Genomic DNA, 21270 nt, shown 5'->3' with positions numbered 1-21270 from the left:
GCGGTCTGCGTCTCTCTCTCTCCGTCAGTGAGCCTGCGCGGCTTCGATGAGCGACAGCGGGAGGAGGAAGACAGACAGCAGACAGTTACCGTGGCTCAGAGTGGGCCTGGATGGCAGCGAGCTCCCGCTGAGCGGCAGATCACCCAAGTGGCGCGTCGGGGGGTGGGTGGGGGGGCTGTGCGTAAAACTCAAAGAGGTCGGGATGGACGGCAAAGGCACGCTCAAGATGTTCACCAGGAAGAAACGGGAACTGATCAAGACGCCATCCATCTCGAAGAAGAGCCGAGCAGGAAGCCCCGGGCCACAGAGTGGCGCCCAGTCTGTGAGTAGCGCATCACTTCTGGTTCCTACTAGTGTGTGTCTTTGTGTGTGTGTGTGTGTGTGTTAGTGTGGTGTCAGATGACCTTCAGCTGCAGACAGACCAGTCAGGGGTGATTCTGAGTGTGGATCTACTTACAGCAGATATAAGTTGTTGGTTGTTTTTTTTTTGTTGGAGTTTGTCATGTGGCTGCTTTAAGACATCCATTAAGATGCAGAGTGACAGAGCCGAATGTTCAGATCTGTGCCTGACTCATCTGGTTAAGTAATACATAGGAAGTATCTCCACTGTGGGTTTTTTTTTTTTAGTGCCAGGTTGCAGATCACTTTCAGATTAGATATTAGAATGGGGACAGGGCTGTAGGGGGACGGAGCATGCTGAAACGTGGCGGTAAAAGCAGCTACAACCCTTACTCTACTGGTCAGAGAGTAAAGAGAGGCGCCGAGTCGAAAGGCAAGGACAGGCTGGACATACTGCCCAACAAGCACAGTGTATGGCTTAAACAGGTAGGTGCACCTCCAGTACGCTCAGCGAATGTTCAGCCATGATGTTGTGTCTCTTGTAAGGTGTTTGCTCTCTTTGATCTGCTTGGAGATGCACTTGAGAGGCCTCAAAACTGTGAGCTATCGTTTAAATCTTCTTTATTTGGTGGAAGAAGTTCACTAAGAGGCTTTTTTTAAAAACAAAAAACCTTCTCCATGAGTATTTGTGTTTTACATGCAGATGATCATTTCCACTGTTCCTACTCCAAACACTTCATGACATTTCTGATACTCGACACTGTGCTCGGCCTGCCGCACCCAACAGTCGCTTGGAGTCAGGAAGTGTTGCACAACGCGGTACAGGATCTTGTGAAAGTCCTCGTGTGTGTTTATCAACAACAGTGCGACTGCTGTCGTCGTCGATGTCCTCGGGCTGTAAAAGCATAAATCACTGTTCTCTGGCCCTCAGCTCTCCATTCTCCAGGAGCAGCCTCGGAAAGATGCAGGCGACGCCACCCTCTCCTCCTCTCCAGCGTCCTCCACCTCCTCCTCACTGCTCACCCCGACCTCCGCCGGGCACCAGGACCCCTCTGCTTCCTGCCCCGGCACCCCGAGCACCCAGCATGGCAAGCTGGCCGCCATGCAAGGAGTGGGCTGCCCGTCTCCTGTGGCCACCCTGAAGAGGCCGACCGCCCTCAGCAGACACGCCAGTGCTGCAGGTCCGGTTCAGACGTTTATGAAATGTGCTTCATTGTAGTTTTGCTCATGTCTGCTAGTGCTTAGAGCCACCACATCCACACCTGAGCTGAAGCAGAAGACAAAATCTGGACAAATGTGGCACTCCAGCAGGGCACACAACACTAGAAACAGATCCTACACTTCTGAAATGATTTACTTTTATTGCAACCCTTTAAATTCACTACAGTAGAGAGTGTCTGGTTGGATTTTGAAGCCTTCAGACAGTTACATTTTGAGCTAAACAAAGTTTGTGATCCAATCTAGAGTAAAGCTACCACTAATGATTGGTTTTAATACCTTCACAGCTTCTCAAAGCCCAAGATGACCTCTTCAGAGTCACGTGTTTGTCTGACCAACTGTGAAAAACTCAATTTCCAATCATATAAAACAGAGAAAAGCAGCAAATTCTCACATTTAAAGGAATAGTTTGATCATCTGGGTAAACAAGACGGTCTCTCTCTCACGTCATAGTGTAAAAAAAAAGGCCTCTGTTAGCAGCTTAAAGGCAAAATGGTGAAAACTTGACAGCAAGGGTGCCAGAAAATATATGTTGAAAAATGTAGAATGTTGTAATGTTAAAAAAAAAAAAAGTAAAAATGACAAAATGCAAATATCTAAAAAAAAAACAAACTCAATAAAGCAGTGTAATTTTATGGATACACAATGTAAAGAAACAAACAAATGTTGTTGATGTGGGCATCATTTAGACTTTAGGCCTCTACTTTAAGGGTTCATGTGTAAATTATTACTTTTTTTCTTTTCAAAGCACAAAAAATCTGTAAACTAACAGTAACTTTGTAAAAAAAAAAAATTTAGAAAATGTTCATCTCCCACAGTGCTGAAACAGGAAACATCTGCCTCGTTTGTTCATATGTACAAAAAGTGCAAAAATGGCAATTTGTCATCAAATGGCGACAATATCTCAAATTATCTCTTGGAAGCAGTTGCCAGGCAACCAGCTCGGAGAATTTACTCTCTTCATACAGACATGTGACTCCCAGAGTGTGATTGATCTTTTTAATCCAACATGTTTATCAAAAAGTGGAACTATTCCTTTAAATTGTAGGAAAATGACGTCTAATTGTTTGATAAAGTACTGATGAATCCCAGTGATGGTACCAGTCAGTTTTCTGCAGGTCTATTCAGTCCTTCATGAAGGCTAAAGTCATGTTTGCTGAGTGATGCTTCTGTCTCCGCTCAGGGTTCCCGCTCCAGTCGTGGGTGTTCACTAAGGGCCAGGGCAGAGGGGCTTTGACCCCGACGACTCCCTCTGATGGTCCGGAGAGCACGGCCATCGAGGTGGAGGACATCCCGGCCCTGCTGAGGGACGTGGCTCGATTCGCCGAAGCTGTGGAGAAGCTGAAGGATGTCGTTCTGACTGAGGGTAAGAAAAGAGCTGCGACGGGTTTAAAGCTTCACCTGAACACCTGCAGCAGATGCAGTTCAACACATACAAGAAGAATTAAACAACAAACCGTTCATCTCGTCAGCTGCTAAATTTTTTGCCAAATTCTGACTTCCAGAAACATGTTTGCCGACCGATGTGTGCTCTGGCTTGGTTTGGTTTGAAACACTGCTTGCTGCAGAAAGAAAACATAATTCTGTGTTTGTGTGAAGCCACGTATGATTTTCAGCTTGTGCCCAGTGACACTATGCACTGATAAAATGGTAATAATAATACAATTTAAATCCTTTTTTTTTTTTTTTTAAACTGTGAAAATCTTTTAAAAACGGAACCAGAAAAATCTATAAATTAAATTATGGAATACTGTAAATATCTGTTTAAAAAAAAAAAAAATCCACATATATTTATATATCTTTAGCTAATCTAAATAGACTAAAGAAGTGTAATTTTATGGCAACACACTACAGGAAAATATACTTTGTAAAAACACAGAATTTGGCCTCATGTAGAGATGGAATTTTTATTTATTTTTTTTTAGATAATCAACATATAAATTAAAACTTTTACTGTGATTCTACTCAATATTCATAATTTAAGAAAACAGAAAAAATCTGTAAAATAACAGGTAAAAAACAATAATTTTCAATTTATAATTTTCATTTCAAATAATAGCAAATATCTGTAAAAAAAAAAAAAAAAAAAGACGTTTTTTCTGGTTAAAGTACAGAAAAACATTGTGTAATTTCAGTCATACGTTGTAAAAGAACAAATTACTTTATGTAAAAATACAGTTTTGATGTCGACATTATTCACAGTTACAAAGTGTTTTTCTGTGATTTTACTGGTTATCATAATTATTGTCAATTTCTGTATATATCCAGGACATACAGAGGAACCAAGAGACGTTTCTCTCACCTTGTCTTAGTGTCATATATTTTTTTAAAGATAGATTAAAAAAAAAAAAACTATATAAATAAAATGAATATGTAGAAATCAACTCATGCATACTGATGGTAGTGCAGTACAGTGACAGCTTATTAAGGTGCTGACAGTCTGTCATTGGGTCTGTCGGCTGTCGCTTTGTGTCGGTGTGAGGTGTCGGGTTGACCTCCACGTCTGCAGACAGAACAAGGCTGTTTGGTTTCACTCTTCCCCTTTGCGTTGCTTTGCACTCGTGCAGACGACATGAAGGATCCTCGACAGGTTCTCGTCAGTCTTACATCAGCTCACTGTGCCAACACGTTCTGCGTCAAAGGGGAGGAGAGAACGAAGGTGGAGCCTCCCTGCACCAGCAGCTTACAAGTGGCTCAGAGCTTCCTCTCTCCAAACGAAGTGTTGCGTTTCCGCTGCACCCACAGACTCGACCGCACTCTTGTCTCCAGCAGGAAGCCGGCTTCTTGTTTACTGCAGCCGCGTACGAGCTCTCTTCCCCTCCTGCATGATGCAGCCGAGCTTGAAACGGCTTCATGGAGTCAAAACGGCCACCTCAGGCCTGATTCCACCTGTAGAACACCACCTTGACCTCAAAAGAACAGAAGTTTCTCATCATTACGGTTTATATCTGTAGTTAGAAGAGCCTGTTTCAGAGCAGATCCCTGCAGTTCGCATTGAGAGTTTTGTTTATGTCTTTCTGTCTGTTGTTATCTGGCTCTGTTCTGCCGTGTTCTCCACCCACGGTCAGCCCTAAACAGGAAGCCATGATGGATAGCCTCTGACAGAAAGGCTTCGTCCACACTTCCTCCTCTGATAGGCCGCCACGTCTCCGTGACGTGACGCCTCGACGTCTTAATCAGCAGCTCGATCGGCGCGGCGGCCGCCTGCTAATCCAGAGCTCCTCGTGACCTGGAGCTCGGTTTTAAGGTCCCACTTTGTCATCAGTTCGAGAGTGAAGTGATGTTGTTGTGAGCCACAGAAAGCAGATGTAGCACGGCACCACAATCAGTTTCTAATCTTGCAAAACAATAGCAAGGACCACATCCTCTCTGGCACCGTGCTCAGGTCATTCTGTTCTGGCTGCTGCTGCTGCTGCTGCTGCTGCTTCGACTCTCTGACACACTTTTCCAGACAGACTGTGGATGACCCGCTGCCCTCTGGCCTCCTCCCACCGCCTTGATTGGGGGAAAAAAAAAAAAAGCTTTTTCGTTGTGAGGAAGAGTGGGAGGTTGCAACACTTGACAGAAACCTAGCGTATGCAGGAGGAAATGAGGATGCAGCCAGTAGATGTGTCACCAGTGACATTAAACCTCTGACCTGTCTGACACTGACCGGTTTGTCCATTATCACACTGTCTGTTCCGTCTCTGTCTGCTGCCTCGAAAAAGGAGAAACTGATAAAAATCTAGCTTTCCCCCTTGTTAACATGCCCTTATCATGAGCAAAGTAAGCAGTGAGGAGCATTTCCATCCAGTGTACCGACGACAGCATCAAGAACAAACATCCGGACGTCTGGAGTTAAATTCGGAACAAACCTAAAAGATGAATTTTTCTGTTTCCTTTTTCAAAATCAGCTTCTGGCTCGAACATGTGCTATTATGGTTGAACTACTCCCTATTTTTTGTGTCGTATGGAGGAGCTGCACAGTGTTTGAGCAAAGTTGTAGGTGAGACGGACATTCTAAGGCAGGGAGGAATCATTTTCATCTAACTTTGATACATAGAAATGAGGTTCAGGGGTTAAATCGGTGACTATTTTTGGGGATATTATCCATGTTGCTCATCTGTCTGGTAAACGGTGACTGATCCAGATCATTTTTAGAGACTAAACCAGGCGGATGCTGTGACTCACACGGTGATGGATCTCTACGGTCAGATCTTTTGGTCAGATTCATCACTTGCTTGCAGGACTGCTATGCAGAGATAAACCATGATGACCCAGATATAGAGAGCTTTTTAAACCTTCAATTGATGTGTTGAAAAGTTTGTTGTAAGTTCTGCTTTTGTTCAGATATCACTCCAGTTCTATTAACATGTGTGTAGGACTCTGTTGTTGTGTTTGGTGGCCAGAGGGATGAACAGAAGACTTTGGCCTGCAGCTGGTTAGCTTAGCTTAGCATTAAGGCTGACATGAGCGGGAACATAGCTAGCTTGAAACCCCTGAATCTTAATTAACACCAAGTAGAAAGTCCTGATTGTTTAATCTGTGGAGAAAACGCAACATAAAAGTCATGTGTCAGGCTGTTTATTGGTTGGAAGCTGTGACTTCTACTTGTTGCTTGGAAAGAAAGTTCACTACATCTTTCTTTCTTTATTATTTGATGATTGTCATTGGCCAGGGTGGACTGCATTCTTTCTCTCTGATGCGTTCAAGGACACATCTATCCTGCAAACACTCCCACATGATGATCTTAAAAAATACAACAAAAATTTTGCTGCTCAGTCTTCAATTTGTATCTACTGTACTAGGAAGGAAAGCAGAATTTGTGAAGCATCTCTGTCAAAGAGAAACACACGATCGACAGCTTTTATATAATGTGAAAGTGAAAACAAAACTTCCATTGACTTTAAATAGTTTAACTTACAGAATCCTCATGAATCATATTAGAAACTCTAAATCTGCATCCATAGATTGACAGATAAGATGTTTCAGAAATGAACTCCAGCCCTCATGATGACCTGAGGTTTCTGTTTCTCACCTTTCTGTAGCACAAACGCCACGTCACTGAAAGCAGTGGTGAGCTTTACCTGAGAACACACGAGCATTGTTTAGTTTCTCTGAAGATGACAGTGAGGCTGAATGATTCGGGGAAAACATCGAACAGATTTTTCAGGCAGATATCGCCGGTTGTTTATCGTTTTTGCTTCAGTTCAATATTCACAGTGGAACAGATTTAAAGTATGGGTAGAGGATTACAACATGAGACACCTTCTAAAGTGTGACCGTCACACAAGGAGGATTTTGTAGAAACATTTCAGTTTAAACTCTGGGTCTGATGTGCTCCGTAGATTGCATCCTAATTGCAGTTTGTTTCAATATTTATGGAGTTTTAAAATTCATTGTTCAGCCCTGGTACACAAATAAGTAATTTATTATGAATAGATGATGTAAATAAAGCTTCCAACTGAGTTTAATGTCACAGATTTGAGTTTCACAAACCAACACCAATCTGCTTGTTGAGCCAGAACCCTGAACGCACCACAAACTAGTAAAACTGCACAACGAATGAAAACGTAACGGACACACAAGACAAAGAAAACTAAAAGAGGTCTTAGATTTTTATTGCATATGACGCTGAAATAAACAGCCTCTTGCTTGGCTCTTTTTAAAGTCTGTTTAGCTCAGTTTCTCTCCTGTTGTTCATCCTTCTTTCCCCTCCAGGTAAGGAGAGTCAGCGCCCGGTGGCCCACGAGTGTTTGGGGGAGGTCCTGCGGGTTCTGCGTCAGGTCATCAACACGTACCCGCTGCTCAACACCGTGGAGATCCTCACCGCTACCGGGAACCTCATATCCAAGGTCAAAGGTCAGTACAGAGAAACACAGAGAAGTTGTTTTTACAGTAGAAGGACGAAAAACGACGTCATTGTTTAAAATAGTGATGATTTAAGTTTCATTGATCCTACTTTCTAAAGCAACACACTGTACTCATATAAATGAGACGTGCAGGTGTTTTTGCACATAACCGAAACCTTGATTTTTTTCAGGTTTCCACTATGAAGCTTGTAACGAAGCTGACAAAAAGGACTTTGAGAAGGCAATTGAAACCACTGCAGTTGCTTTTAGCAGCAAGTAAGTACCTGACCCAGCTTTAGAACGCGTCTCAATGGGAAATATTACAACCTGTCAGAGCTCCTGGTAATAAATTAATGCACCACTATTCTGACAAACGACTTGAGTTATTGTTCTAAAGAGGGAAAAGGAAAAACTCTCTGATTCCAGCTTCTTAATGTGAATATTTTCTGGTTTCTTTGCTCCTCTGTGACAAAACTGAAACTAAATCTTTCAGTGTCTGTTCAGTAACATCCTTGTCTTGTGGACTAAAGAAGACATTTGAGGACGTCGTCTTGGGCTTTGGGAAACGCTGCTCACCTTTATTTTTACCATTTTCTGACATTTTATATATCAAACAACTAATCCAGAAAGTAATTGAGAGATTAATTGAGAATCAAACCACCCTTAGTTGCAGCCCTTATTTGTTCACTACAGTCACAGTTGTTGCACCAAAGACCCTATTAAAGTGAAGCCATGGTGTCCAAACAGGTGTTACCTCTTTTTTTTTCAGTCACAATCCGATCAGGTGATGTGTGTTTGTGTGTGATAACGCTTACGAAGTAGGCTGCTGTTGGGAATTAGAGAGAAGTGCAGCGATGGTGACACATTTGCATGAGGCAAAGCTGAAAACAGGAAGTGGTTTGTCTTCTACCGTATGACACAAAACCAAAAATTGAAAACGCTGTTAACTGTCTGACTGCTAAATGAACAGATTGCACAGAGTAAAGACAGATTCAGTCGTGTGAACGCTCACTTTGATTTGAGATCCTGAAGAGGAACCGAGACCAATTTTTAAACATCATCTACAGAGTCGTTAAATATATGTTTGAGATTTATTTATTTTTTTAACTATTAAAATAGTATCTTTAAACCTGCAGGCAGAATTTGTCTGTTTTTCGTTATATTTGCAGCTTGTTGCACCAACAGTTTATCACATGTCTGTCTGTGGCATTTCAGGCTTTAGACGAGTGTCACGGAGCTGTAGGAGGAAGTGAGCTGGCAGAGACAGTTGAAATCTGCCCGACGAGTCTGTTTCCTCATTCTCTCCTCCACTCTTCCTCTGTTTGAGTTGTTTTCTGTCATGAACAGAAAAAAACAAGATGGAGATCCCACTCTTGTTGCTTCGTCCCTGTTTCAGCAAACAAGCCGTTAGTTAGAAAACAGAACATTTTCTTGAGTGGGCGTCTATGTAGAAAAATTCTTATAAATAAACAACTTGACTTATATTGGGATGGAAAAACGATAAAAAGCTGGCTGGCAAAAGTAACCTAGATAAAGTTTTGTTGTTGTTGTTGTTGTTTTATATCCCTTCCTGTTTCCAGAGTACCTGTCAAGGTTTCGTACAGTACTCAGACTTCTTCCTCTTTTTTCTGTCTCTCTTAAAATTTGCTTTACAACAACCATCAGTCTCTGGCACATCCTCTCTACCACGATGTTAAGTTGTTTCTGTTGTGTTTGTCCTCAGTGTGTCTGAGCTGCTGATGGGGGAGGTGGACAGCAGCACACTGCTCTCTCTGCTGCCCACTGAGAAGAGCAGGGTGAGTTTATCACAAAGCCAACAGTGTTTCCCATCTAGCATTTAAAAATGTATATGTGTAGTGGGGTTACCTAACACATTAAAGAGCCCATATCATGCACATTTCCAGCTATATAGCTTTATTTTTAGGGTCTGCAAATGCAGGTTTACATGCTTTAATGTTCATAAAGCACCTTATTTTTCTCATCTTGTACATTTCTGCAGCCTCTTTTTCTCCTCCACTGTCTGAAGCGTTTCATTTCAGCTGCTGATTTTTAAAGACCTCCTTCTAAACTCCGAGTTTGCTCTGATTGGTTGGCTGACAAAATTCAAGTATCATTGATTATGCACTGTAACCCAAACAAGTATAGGGATGCATCCATAGCAGAAACAGCTTGAGTGAGGTAATAAAACGAGAAAGTGGCTCAGTTTTTGTTTGAGGACCTACCGATAGACAAGCCGATAGCCGGGCGTTATGCAAATGTGTTCCGCGGTTACATAGATAAGTAACAGAAGGAAAACCTGAACTTCAAACGTCTCGTTTCAGGCTGATAAGGAGCAGTGTTTGAACAGAGCACAGAATAACTCGGTTTGGTGTGAGCTTTGGGTTTTGTAAAGCCCTTTTTAGACCACTTTTCTTTAAATCTGACGGCATCTAAAGGTGTTGGCTTCGTGTCCGAATGTGCACCCTGGTCAGCTTCTCATAAAAATCACAATGGCAATCTTACTAAGTCAGAAACTTGTAACGTTTCTGCATCACTTGGAAGAAGTCTGAACTGCATGCATAAAGCAACAAGTCTTTCCTCTGAGTTTATAAAATACTTGAAGCAGGATCCATGTGGTCGTCTTTAAAGCGAGATTTGTGTGTAACATTAGCAACTTTGTTCGTTATTTATATTATAAATTATCCTGGGATCTAATGGCAAGTCGTGTCCTGTTCTTCACATCAGACAGGTGCGCTGTCACAAACAGAGTCACAGTTTATAACCAAGACTGAGACTCACTCCAGATAAAGATTCAGTCGTTTGCGGACAGTTGCATTATAATGCGTTCTGCCACTTGATGTACTGTCCAGTCTTGTGTGTTTGATGAATGTCACACATCCTAACGTGGCTTTTCTCCATCACTTTTGTGGGCATCTCTGAATGAAGCTGTGAGGAATATTGAAAGTGATGAATGACAGACATACATCCCAGAAAGTCTGCAGACCTTTTACATAAATGCTCAATAACACACTAAAGCAAAAGGAAAAAACAAAAAAGCATAATATGGGCTCTTGCACCGTTTCAAAGTTTCATATCACTGTACATGAAGTGATTTCCACTCCCCACTTCCCACTGAGTTTAGAATTTTTTTAAAATTCCCCTCAGCTGCTTGTCAGCCTTGATATGTGTGTCAGTAACGAATCATCTCTGTGCCGTGTAGTCGATGGAGAACTTGTACGCTGCGACAGGCCATGGAGGAGACAGAGGACACTTCAGGAGCGACCTGCAGGACATGGGTAGGCAACAAGTCCCTCTCCTCCATTCAGTCTCTGGCTTTTTTCTTTGACACTTTAAGTCAGTCAGATTCACTCCCTTTGTTAATGCTATTGTTCAAATGATTCTTATAGTGTCTTTTGATATGTTTGCATGAGCATCTCTTTGTGTAGTTTAAGGCAAATATTTAATCAGAAATGATCCAGCCTGTATTCAGATCATGAGTCGTACCAAACCCTGGATGGAAGGTCTCCCCCTGCTGATGTAAATAATGCGGTGCATGCATGCTTTATTTTTTTAGGTCACGAGTTGAACACAATAACTCGAGACAAATGGAAGTTTTAGCTTTAGAAAGTGACATTTTGCCATTTACCAACATTAGAGACCTCCTAATACGGACCACTGCGAGTCTAAAGCAGTTGCAACTAAAAATTAAACCACAGTGAAACACAGGATGTTGCAGCGAGTCAACCGATGCAAACTTTCACCTCCCACAAATCTCTGTCAACAAATTCAGTTTGTTGTCATAGCAGTGAACTCCTTCTCCTGCAGTGACCGAAATCTGTTTCGATGTGTAGGCAGAGTTGAGGAAGTGGATGTGATCCTGCAGCGCAGCGAGGGAGGGGTGGACTCGGCTCTGCTGTACGCCAAAACCATTTCCAAGTACATGAAGGACCTGATGAGCTACGTGGAAAAGAGAATTTCACTGGGTAAGTGTCGGCGTCAGAAGTTTAGTCAGAAAATTATAGTGTACAGCAAGTTTTGGTGACTCACGATCAGAAGATTTTACTTACCAGTAAAATTCTTCTGTTTTGCCAGAATCCGAGTTCTCCAAAGGCCTCCAGAGATTATACCAGTCCTGCAAACACAGCATAACACATGTAAACCTCGTTTCTCAACTCTAAAGATTAAAAGATTACATTTTTAAAAAGCTGTAATTCTTATGGTGTTCATAATCAAATGCTGTTCGCTCGCTCCCTCCAGCCCCACATGCCCCTTTTCTCCATCTACTCTCTGGCTCTGGAGCAGGACCAGGAGCAGAGCGTTGGGCTGCAGCAGGCCAACGCCACCCTGCACAACCAGACCTTCATCCAGGTACATTCAGCAGCAAACTCTCCGTAACATCCTCGAGTTATTGAGTCAATATGTGACACGTGTTGTTGTCCACGCAGCCTCTGTTGCAGCGCAAACAGGAGCACGAAAAGAGGAGGAAGGAGATCAAGGAACTGTGGATTCGAGCGAAAAGGAAACTGGTATGATCCTAATGATTAAAGAGTGTAATACTGGAAAAACAGAAATGGCCACAAACGCCTCATTGTATGTGCGATTCTTTGTCCAGATGGAGTGTGAGGCAAACCTGCGCAAGGCCAAGCAGGCCTACATGGTCCGCTGCGAGGAGTACGACAAGGCCAAAACGGCAGCCTGCCGAGCCGAAGAGGAGGGAGGAGGATCTACGGCGAAGTCTGTGGAGAAGAAGAAAAGAGTGGAGGAAGAGGCTCGCAACAAGGTTCTTATCTCAACTTTGCTTCATTGCTCTGTGTGGTTTCAGAGCTCTATCTCTGCTGCAAAAAAAAAATCATTTAATCGTGCTCTAGATGATTGATTATCTGGCTGCCACGGTGTCACAATCAGCACTTTGTTTCTTTCTGATCTTACGTAAAGTAAATATGTGTCTTTGCAGGCGGATGAAGCGGAGGCCACCTACCGGACATGTATAGCAGATGCCATCACTCAGCAGCTGGAGCTGGAGCACACAAAGGTCACAGTGCTGAGGCAGCTGCAGGACGTCATCAAACAGAGCGATCAGACCCTCCGATCGGTCAGAACAAACGCATATATAAACCCTGAGTCCTTGCTGCTAAAACAGAATAATATCAAAGCCGCAAAAGCTCTTTCTTGAACTCTTGAACTGTCTCCCCCCAGGCCACCATCTCCTACTACCAGCTCATGCACATGCAGACGGTAGCTTTGCCCGTCCACTACCAGACTCTGTGCGAGAGCAGCAAACTGTACGACCCCGGCCAGCAGTACGCCGCCCACGTGCGAGACCTGCAGCTGCCAGAGCAACCGAATGTCCACTACACGTTTGACGACTACTCGCCCTCCAGCTCGTCGTCACAGTAAGAGCCTCAGTCATAGGTTTTTAATCGAAAGCTTCTGGAATAGTTGGATATTTTGAAAATTACTTAGATTGTTGCAAAGAACACTGATAGTTCTCTCATGCTTGTACGCTAAACATGAAGTCAATTGTTTTGCACGTAACCAAAGCCATTAGGCAATTCTCGCCAGTCAGCAGCCATCTTGCCCAGCTATTTTGGGCTAATAAGACCAGGCCCCTACCTAACTGTAAGGGGGAGGGCACCAAAACTGTAATTTAATAGTGATTGGGATAAAGAACCTACATAATTTGCATTAGTTGGTATAAATAATGACGCCAAAAACTGCAGTTCCCGAAATTGCCACTAGAGGCTGGTTCCAAAAGAGAGTCAGTCCCCAAAGAACCCCATGTTAAAATGTCAAACTTTACAGCAGAAATAAACATGTTTACAACCTGGTACAAAAACAGTTTTGGTCTCGGTAGCTAATTTCCTCACTGATGACAACTATACAAGGGGTTGATTTTTCTTTTTGTATAACTCACCCATTAAAACTGCATTAAGGCTCAAAGTTATGCATAATTAGAGTTGTGGCTTCACTCCAGCTCATTTTTTTATTAATCAAAAATTAGGAGAAGGCAGGCAAGAGGACAGCAGTGGGAACCACCACACCAAGTGTCAAAATGCTCTACAGAAAGCCTATGGGTGGCATTATTGAGATTGGTCCATTTTTAGATACAGTTACTGGTCTAGAATCACGGGTCAAATCAGATTTTATTTTTATTTTTTCTAAAAGTTTGATGACTTTTCCCCCAAAATGCGGTTTAAAATATTTCACCCCACTGGTTATACTTGTGCCTCCTGCAGTTTTATCAATGCAACAACACGATTGCTTGTTTCCCAGCACAACACTTAGAAAGCTGCTGATTGGTTTTGGGGGGACAGCGTGGAACAATTTGCATACAAATGCTATTACAAACAAAATCCCATCGAGTTTTACTGTAAGAGGCGAGACTGATGGCATTAAAGGGCCTGAAAAATGAAGGTTCCCCCACATTGCACCTGCAAAGTGAAAGAACTTGCAAAACAAAGCTTGACTCATTTTTATATGAAGGGGAATTCAGGTTTTGAATTTGATCTCATTTTACTGGCGGCTACTCTTGTTTTACTTGATTCATTTGGTTTTAAAACTTAAATGCTCTACTTAAGGAGCTTTTCAGATTTTAATAACTTTGCCATTTAATTATTTTGTGTTGTTATTTCTTCTTTGTGTGCCTATTTGTTTTATTTTTACACTTGGCTACATTGTAAATGAGGCCGTCATGCTTTAATGCTCTCTGAGTTTAAATATAGGTTGAATGAACGCATGAATAACATCTCTGACGTAACCCCATGTATAACCCCAATTTTTTGGTTTTACATGTGCTTTGTATGGACACAAATGAGAAATCGGCTTACAGATATGAGAGTGAAATCCTAAGTTAGAGTAACTGAACACTGGCTGTAACTTCATATTTATATACATTAGTAGCATACTTGAGGAAATATATTTAGTCGTATTCCACTGATGCAATAATTTCAATAAAAAAAAAATACCAGTTTAAATATATTTACTGTCTTATAATGCTTAATTTGTTGCAGCCATGGCCACAGACCCAGGAACGACAGTTTCAACACGGACACACATACGAGTCAAAGCGACGGTCCGTCCATCAGCGTGGATCCGGCAGCTGCAGACAACAGGGACACGGAGGTTCAGCGCAAGAGTAAGTGATGCTGCTGTGGATGTTACTGTGGGTTTGGAAAGATAAATGTCGCCTGTTGCTGAGCTAATGCTTCTAATTCATTTATTGCGATTGTAGTGTTGATCAAATAGAGCACAAGATGTCTGTAAGGGCTGTAGAGGTAAACCCTTTAGGGGTTTTCCAGGCTCAGAATGGAGCCCTTTCGGGATGACTGCAAAATGAGTCAGTGTTTCCTTACTAACAGATATCTGTGCAATTTACTGTTACTTTTGACCTCTTGATGAACTACAATGTCTATTATGAGTGAGCAAATGAATCTCGAATTAACAAAACTGATTAAAATCTCATTTCTTATCATTTATCGCTGGTGATTTTCATTTTTCCCGTACTAACATCTCTTTGGGGGCCAATTAAACCCTCTGTGAGAGATGTTTAAACTATACAGTAAAATCCCTGGCATTATTTATATGTGATTATCATATTATTCTGTCTTTGTTTTCTCCAGGGCAGGGCCACAAGTCGTGGGGTTCAACAGTGAGCGATGACAGCGTCGGAGGAGATGGAGGCATGGATTCTCCGACTGCCAGCACGAGTGAGTGGAAACTTGGTTTTGTTGAAATGGACTCACACTAACATGAACAGCTATAGGGTGTCTAATTTATACATAAACAGCTTCATCTCTTTCTCCTCTGCTTAGATTTTCTTAAAGGCAAACATGAGAATATACGTGAGAATCCACATTTAAACTGTATTTAACTATTTTAGGCGACATCAGTAAAATGGCCCGGACGTCATCGACTGGAACCATGTCGTCCAATGAGGATGCAGACGAGAAAGACGGGAATGTCGCCTCATTCGAAACTTCAAGTAAGATTTGCATATTGTCCTTTCGGTGTGGCTTTTTAATCACGATGTCGATCTCATGTTGGTTTTACGGAGCGTGCATGACGGAGGTCATTCTGCGCAGATATCAACGGCATGGATCCAGACGTGGTCGTCTCCACCAGACCCTTCCGGAACATCGGCCTGTCCAAAGCAGCCCAGACCCACAGACTGAGGAAGCTACGGACTCCTGCCAAGTGCAGAGAATGCGACAGCTACGTTTACTTCCAGGGAGCCGAGTGTGAGGAGGTGAGGTCTTCATCATGTCCTTAAACATCCAACCTGCAGCGAGAGGTTCATCCCCTGAGACTGTCTGTTAACGAGCGGATCCTCAAGCATCTTATTTGACAAGTTCATTGTATAGCTAATGTGCTCAAAACTGTAGCGAGGAGGGATGATGCACACAAGATAGTTTCATAGTCAAAGGCAGCTTTTTCCATAAATCTGTGCAAAAAAAGGACAATTTCATTGAGTCAAATCTACTAAAACTATGCACCAAGTATTGCTTATTGATCCTTTAAACCAGTAAGCTGTGTAATCTAGTGTCGATTTTGCACAGAGAATCCACTAAAGCAATTAAAAAGATTTACATACTGAGGCACAACTATTGACATCAATATATGAGCAGAACGCAACATGAGTGCAGGTAAAAAGTTCAAATAAATAAGCAATATGCAAAAGTAGATTGATCAATAATTGCTGTCAACATGGAGAAATGTTGCTCTGGACACACTATAGTTTATCAGCTTATAAAACTTTTTTTCTATTGTACCTTTCATACAGTTTGGTTTAGTTATAGGTGCTTCAAAGAACAAGTAGGAAGTAAAATAAAGAGAGACGGAAGAGAAACAAAAAAACTCACTGAAAAGACAACATGTTAAAATAAAATAATGAAAATTAGATTTAAAGACAAAGCAAAAAAACAATAAATAATAAAAGCTGGATTTAAAAACTCAATTAATTAGATGAGAAAAATACAGAAATAGAATTAATAGAAGCAAAACTGTGTCACTCAGAGACTTCATCACATTTCTGTGGTATTTTTCAGGTAATAGGACGTAAATAAAGTAAAAGATTTTGCATCAGGAAAAAAATGACAAAACTGTTTTCTGTACAGAAGTAGTAGTGAGATTGTTTTTGTCGTTTATTCCTGGATAATTGGTGTTATTATATAATATAATCTATACAATATGTAATGGTTTAATTATTCACTGGTTCCAGAGGAGTTTGTTTTAGACATTTATTGTGATAAGACTTTCCTTTTTTATTAACACAAGCAACATTTATTCCACCTTTAATAGTTGCCATGCTACATATTTTAATGCGCTGCTTTAGTAACCCTGTTTTATATATGATCAGAGACATTTGGTCTTCTCTTTCATATGTTTTGCATGCTTCTCTTTACATTCGTACATTTCTTGTATATTTGTGATTCTTCTGTGGATATATGAGCATCCAGGTGGCCCTGTGGTTTTATAGACGGGGTTTTGGTTTTGTCCTTAAGCCCTAAAGAAGGCATGCTTTAAGAATTTATGGTGGTTTTAAGGTTACCTATTTCTTCTCTGTCCTCTCAGTGTTTCCTTTCGTGCCACAAGCGCTGTCTGGAGACTCTGACCATCCAGTGCGGTCACAAGAAGCTGCAGGGCCGACTGCAGCTGTTCGGCAGAGACTTCTCTCAGGTCGCCAGCTGCGCCAGCGACGGCATCCCCTTCATCATCACCAAGTGCATCTCAGAGATAGAGAGACGAGCGCTCAAGATGAAGGTGAGACAGCACGTTTGTATGTAACTGTAGAGGATTCGACTTAAGCACAGACGTATTTTGAGCTACCTGGTATGAACCGCTGCTTCCTCCTCGCAGGGCATCTACAGGGTGAACGGAGTGAAGACTCGCGTGGAGAAACTGTGTCAGGCCTTCGAGAACGGCAAAGAGCTGGTGGAGCTGTCTCAGTGTTCACCTCACGACATCAGCAACGTCCTCAAGCTTTACCTCAGACAGGTACACATGACACCAGCTGCATGGACACGTATTTTAACTGACTTTATAGATAGATAGATAAATGGAAACTAATACCAAATACCTGATCAGTTTGTTCTATTTCTTTAAGGTTTTAGTGGGACAATATCAAGAAGCCATTGCATCAACATCTGTATAATTATCTGTAGTTGGAGATTTAGGGTTGGCTTTCCTGGTTTCTTTTTGGTGATAAACTTTATATGCATTCTAATTGATTGCATGTAACCCCACATACATGGAATTCACAAACAGACTCAGAAAAAAAGGGTTGTACTTGGTGATCATCACTTAAATATGATAATGCAGTTTAATTTTATGTGTGTGTATTACCAGATAGGAAAGAAAGAAATAGGATAAAGAGATAAACTAATTAAAGTGATCATATTCCTCCTACTGAGACATTCACTGACAAGTCTGTAAATCACAAGCAAATATGAATAATTCTTAAAATGATATATATACACCATATAATAGGGACTGCAGATATAAATAAGACATTATGTGAAGAGCAGCGTTTTCATTTTCAACTGGATTTCATAGATTTGATTAATTTTAATGAAGTGAAGTTTTATAATATATTATTATAAAACACTTTATGTATTCATCCAATAGTCTCCAGAGTTCGTGTAATAATTAATATTCCACCTATAAATTTATTATTATTATTATAAATAATAATAACTAGATAAAGATTGTAGTTTGTCCAGCAAAATACATAGTTTTTATTACTTTACCTGAACAACAGTTCTTGCTGGAGTTTATTTTAATTAATCCCTGTTTTCTTTAGTTCCATATAATTAAAATGCTCTTCAACCATACATTGAAAGTTTAATATGTTTATGTTTAATTCAGCTTCTCTAACGGACCTTTTGCCTGTTTCCTGCCTCCCCAGCTGCCTGAGCCCATCATGCCTTTCCGTCTGTACAACAAGCTGATGGGTTTTGCCAAAGAGAGTCTGCACAGTGACGCAGACTCACCGGAGGCAGAGGAGGCCGAGACGAGCGTCACGAACCCAGCAGTGGTCAGGGGGCCGGAGCTGGTGGACCAGGGCCCCAACACCGACCCTGAAGTTCTGGTCCTGGTGGACAACCTGAAGGAGCTTCTGAAGGACCTGCCCAAGGCGAACATCGCTACGCTGCGCTACATCATTCGCCACCTTCGAAGGTCAGCAACGGCAAGAAAACAAAACTTGTACTGGGTGCAGCCACTCATCTTTAATCCTCCTTTCTCTTGTTCTGCTCATTTCAGGATCGCAGAGCTGGAGGAAGATAACAAGATGAGCCCCAGTAACTTGGGGATCGTGTTCGGTCCCTCCCTGATGCGTCCCCGTCCGACCGGGGCCACAATATCGCTGTCCTCCCTGGTTGATTACCCCCACCAGGCCCGCATCGTGGAGGCCCTCATAGTCTTCTATTCATCCATCTTCCAGTCCAAAAGTTCTCAGTCCAACAAAAGCCGCCCTGTTTCCAACCCCCCTCCGCAGGTAGAACTATGAGAGCGTATTGTGTGTTTTGTAGGAAGCGTTTTGTAATTCAAACTTTAGAGGTGTAGTGTACTGGACACAACAAAGACACTTTTTGGACCTTTGCATGAAATTCAAGTCTAATAAATGAAGAAGCAATGAAAGGAACTATTTGTTTCATGGCTCTGGAGATTCATGACAGTCAACAAATATTTGCTTTTTTTTCTAAATATATTCTGCAAACGTCATGGGGAAAATATATTTTAAGGAACTCTAAAAAAAATAACAGTTGTGAAAGATGTGCAAGGAAGCTACCAATAAATAAACAACAGCAAAAAATAGGTGTAACTCTTCCCAGACAGAGTCAAGAGGTTAAAAAAAAACCAGAAGCGCTTTAATGTCAGCAGTTATGACATTCAACAAGGTTTTACATTTGCATGTTTGATATGCTTTCGGTAACACAAAGCCAAACAAATAACATTCTGACGGCATGTCTTGTGTGCTGATGATCATCTCTCCACTTCCTCCTGGTTCAGGAAAGTGTTGGAGATGAGAAGGTGGGGAGTCCTGGTGATGGAGAAGAGGACGGCAGCAGAGAGGAGCAAAACAAGCCAGATTCTGAGAAAACTGAGGAAGGATGTGGTAAGTTTTAACAAAGGCCAAGCTGCTGTTAATAAAAGGGTCATTCTGCTTCAATTCACCGAAGCGCCATGCCTGACCATCATCAATTTGACAGATGTTTTTTTCTCTCTCTGGGATTATAGGTAACATTAGTTTCTGAGATAAAAATTCTTAAATAATGGTGGGGTCATGTCCATTTTTGCATCGTTTTCTTCACTCCAAGAGCCACGTTTGAAGTGCAATAGCTTGAAAAATATTGTAGCTAGAATCCTGAAATTTTGTACGGTTATAGATATGTACATGTGTTTTGTTTTGTTTTTTTATCAATCCTGCTTTCATAGAAAAATACAAACCAGTCATATGATAGTGCAAACTGGATCTTTTTTTTTCTTAAATCAATAATCCACCAACCAAAGCTTTTATTTTTCACCTTGAGAGGCTGAATGTTTTTCCTGTGATTAGCACCGATAAGAGCTTTAAATATACAGAGTATGGTGCCAGTCAGAGGCAGACTTTAAAACAAAAGTTATAAATTTTAAAAAAATGTTTTTTTTCCCTTTATGGCTAATATAAGGACAACAACTGGAAGAGTTCTTTAATGTTGTTACTTGGCTAAAGAAAAAAAAATGGTTTTCCAACTCATAGTCCTTCCAGTAGTTTTATGAAAAGTGGTGCTATACTATATACTTAATACAGCATGCGTATGCACAGAAGACACTGTCTGACAAACATGAGATGGTGACCTGAGGTGGAATGACCCAAAATAGCTTCCTCTATTCTTGTTGTTTCCATTCAGTTCCAGGTGTTTTCTGCGGGCAGAACATAGATCTGTCATGTTTTTATCTCTATTCAGGAAGTTCTTTGGGGTCACTGGGCTCCAGCGAGCAGCTTCCCGACTCGGACTCAGAGCTGGATGAGAGAAACTCCCGCAGCCTGACGAAGCAGGAGAGCGAGGTGAGCGTGGACGAAGACCAGCTGAGCTACAGGGACAGTCTGGACCTGTCCTCTCACTCTGCAGCCCACACCGACCCAGAACAAGATCAGGACCAGGAACACCCAGAGGGAGGAGAGCCCCCCGCTCTGCCCGACAGCGGACCCCCAGATGACGACACGGCAGCAGAGCAGGAGCTGAGCGCCTCTATGGCCGAGCTCAATGTGAACCAGTCCAATAACAACAACAACAACCCTCCTTATTCTCCTGTAGTGAGCATAGCAGGGCGTCCAGTGGCACGTCTGTGTGGAAAGAAGTTACCCCTGACGAGAAACCGGGACACTGAGCCTGAGTTTGTCTGATATTATTACCAAAATCTTTGTGTGTGAAGCCTGTCAGGTAACGTTGAGTAACAGGAATCCGACTTTTATACATTAAAATCAAGCAAAATGTCAACTTGAAAAGGATGTTTTGTACATCAAGATGAAATTCTACGTTTTTAATCTGTGTAGATGTTCGCGACTGTATTGATCTGTCCTGGCAGTAAAACGTCCGCATGCTTTTTTTTTTCCCTTTGATGCTATTATTCCTGTCATTTCAAAAGGTTTGAGCCAATTTATTAAAAATGTCTCCTTTTTTTTCATCATTTTGTACTTTAATGCATTTTTCTCCTTCTGGAAGTGTCTAACAAGTCACAATGTGTACGACACGCTAACTTGTTAAGAAGAGTCTTTTGTTTAAAGTGTTGCTGGTTTATATTTCAGCCGTAAAACTTAAAATAATTTAGCAGTTTCTTATAAATGTTGCCTGTATTTCTTTGTTATGGATGTTTGGTCAGTTTTAATAAAATTCATTTATTTTAAAATTGTAGTTTTGTA

At 41.7% G+C, this 21270-nt stretch overlaps 1 protein-coding gene across 2 annotated transcripts; it reads left to right on the top strand.

The window, feature by feature from the left end:
- Positions 1 to 46: 46 nt before the first annotated feature.
- On the top strand, positions 47 to 21257 carry arhgap45b (Rho GTPase activating protein 45b). 2 transcript variants are annotated; one of them, XM_008300083.1, is made up of 24 exons: positions 47 to 322; positions 1271 to 1520; positions 2741 to 2923; positions 7258 to 7398; positions 7580 to 7664; positions 9112 to 9184; positions 10588 to 10663; positions 11219 to 11350; positions 11460 to 11521; positions 11625 to 11735; positions 11813 to 11893; positions 11980 to 12147; positions 12322 to 12459; positions 12564 to 12760; positions 14378 to 14502; positions 14987 to 15073; positions 15247 to 15348; positions 15449 to 15612; positions 16938 to 17126; positions 17223 to 17360; positions 18271 to 18542; positions 18627 to 18861; positions 19377 to 19482; positions 20315 to 21257. In XM_008300083.1, the coding sequence occupies exons 1-24, from the start codon at positions 47 to 49 to the stop codon at positions 20752 to 20754; spliced, it is 3831 nt and encodes a 1276-aa protein (XP_008298305.1). In that variant the 3' UTR covers positions 20755 to 21257. The 2 variants fall into 2 exon arrangements, with proteins under 2 accessions (XP_008298305.1, XP_008298313.1); XM_008300091.1 differs by lacking the exon at positions 47 to 322 and adding an exon at positions 347 to 825.
- Positions 21258 to 21270: the final 13 nt, after the last annotated feature.

Source organism: Stegastes partitus, unplaced genomic scaffold (assembly GCF_000690725.1).
Source record: "Stegastes partitus isolate 25-593 unplaced genomic scaffold, Stegastes_partitus-1.0.2 Scaffold33, whole genome shotgun sequence".
Taxonomy (NCBI): Eukaryota; Metazoa; Chordata; class Actinopteri; family Pomacentridae; genus Stegastes; species Stegastes partitus.
This window is presented reverse-complemented; position numbering and strand designations above follow the sequence as displayed.

Excerpts from the sequence above, each read along its gene's own strand:
- arhgap45b (XM_008300083.1), top strand. The coding sequence starts at position 47 with ATGAGCGACAGCGGGAGGAGGAAGACAGACAGCAGACAGTTACCGTGG. Across the intron at positions 9,185-10,587 it reads TGCCCACTGAGAAGAGCAGG|TCGATGGAGAACTTGTACGC; the intron begins GTGAGTTTATCA and ends TGTGCCGTGTAG. Across the intron at positions 15,074-15,246 it reads TTCTCCGACTGCCAGCACGA|GCGACATCAGTAAAATGGCC; the intron begins GTGAGTGGAAAC and ends TAACTATTTTAG.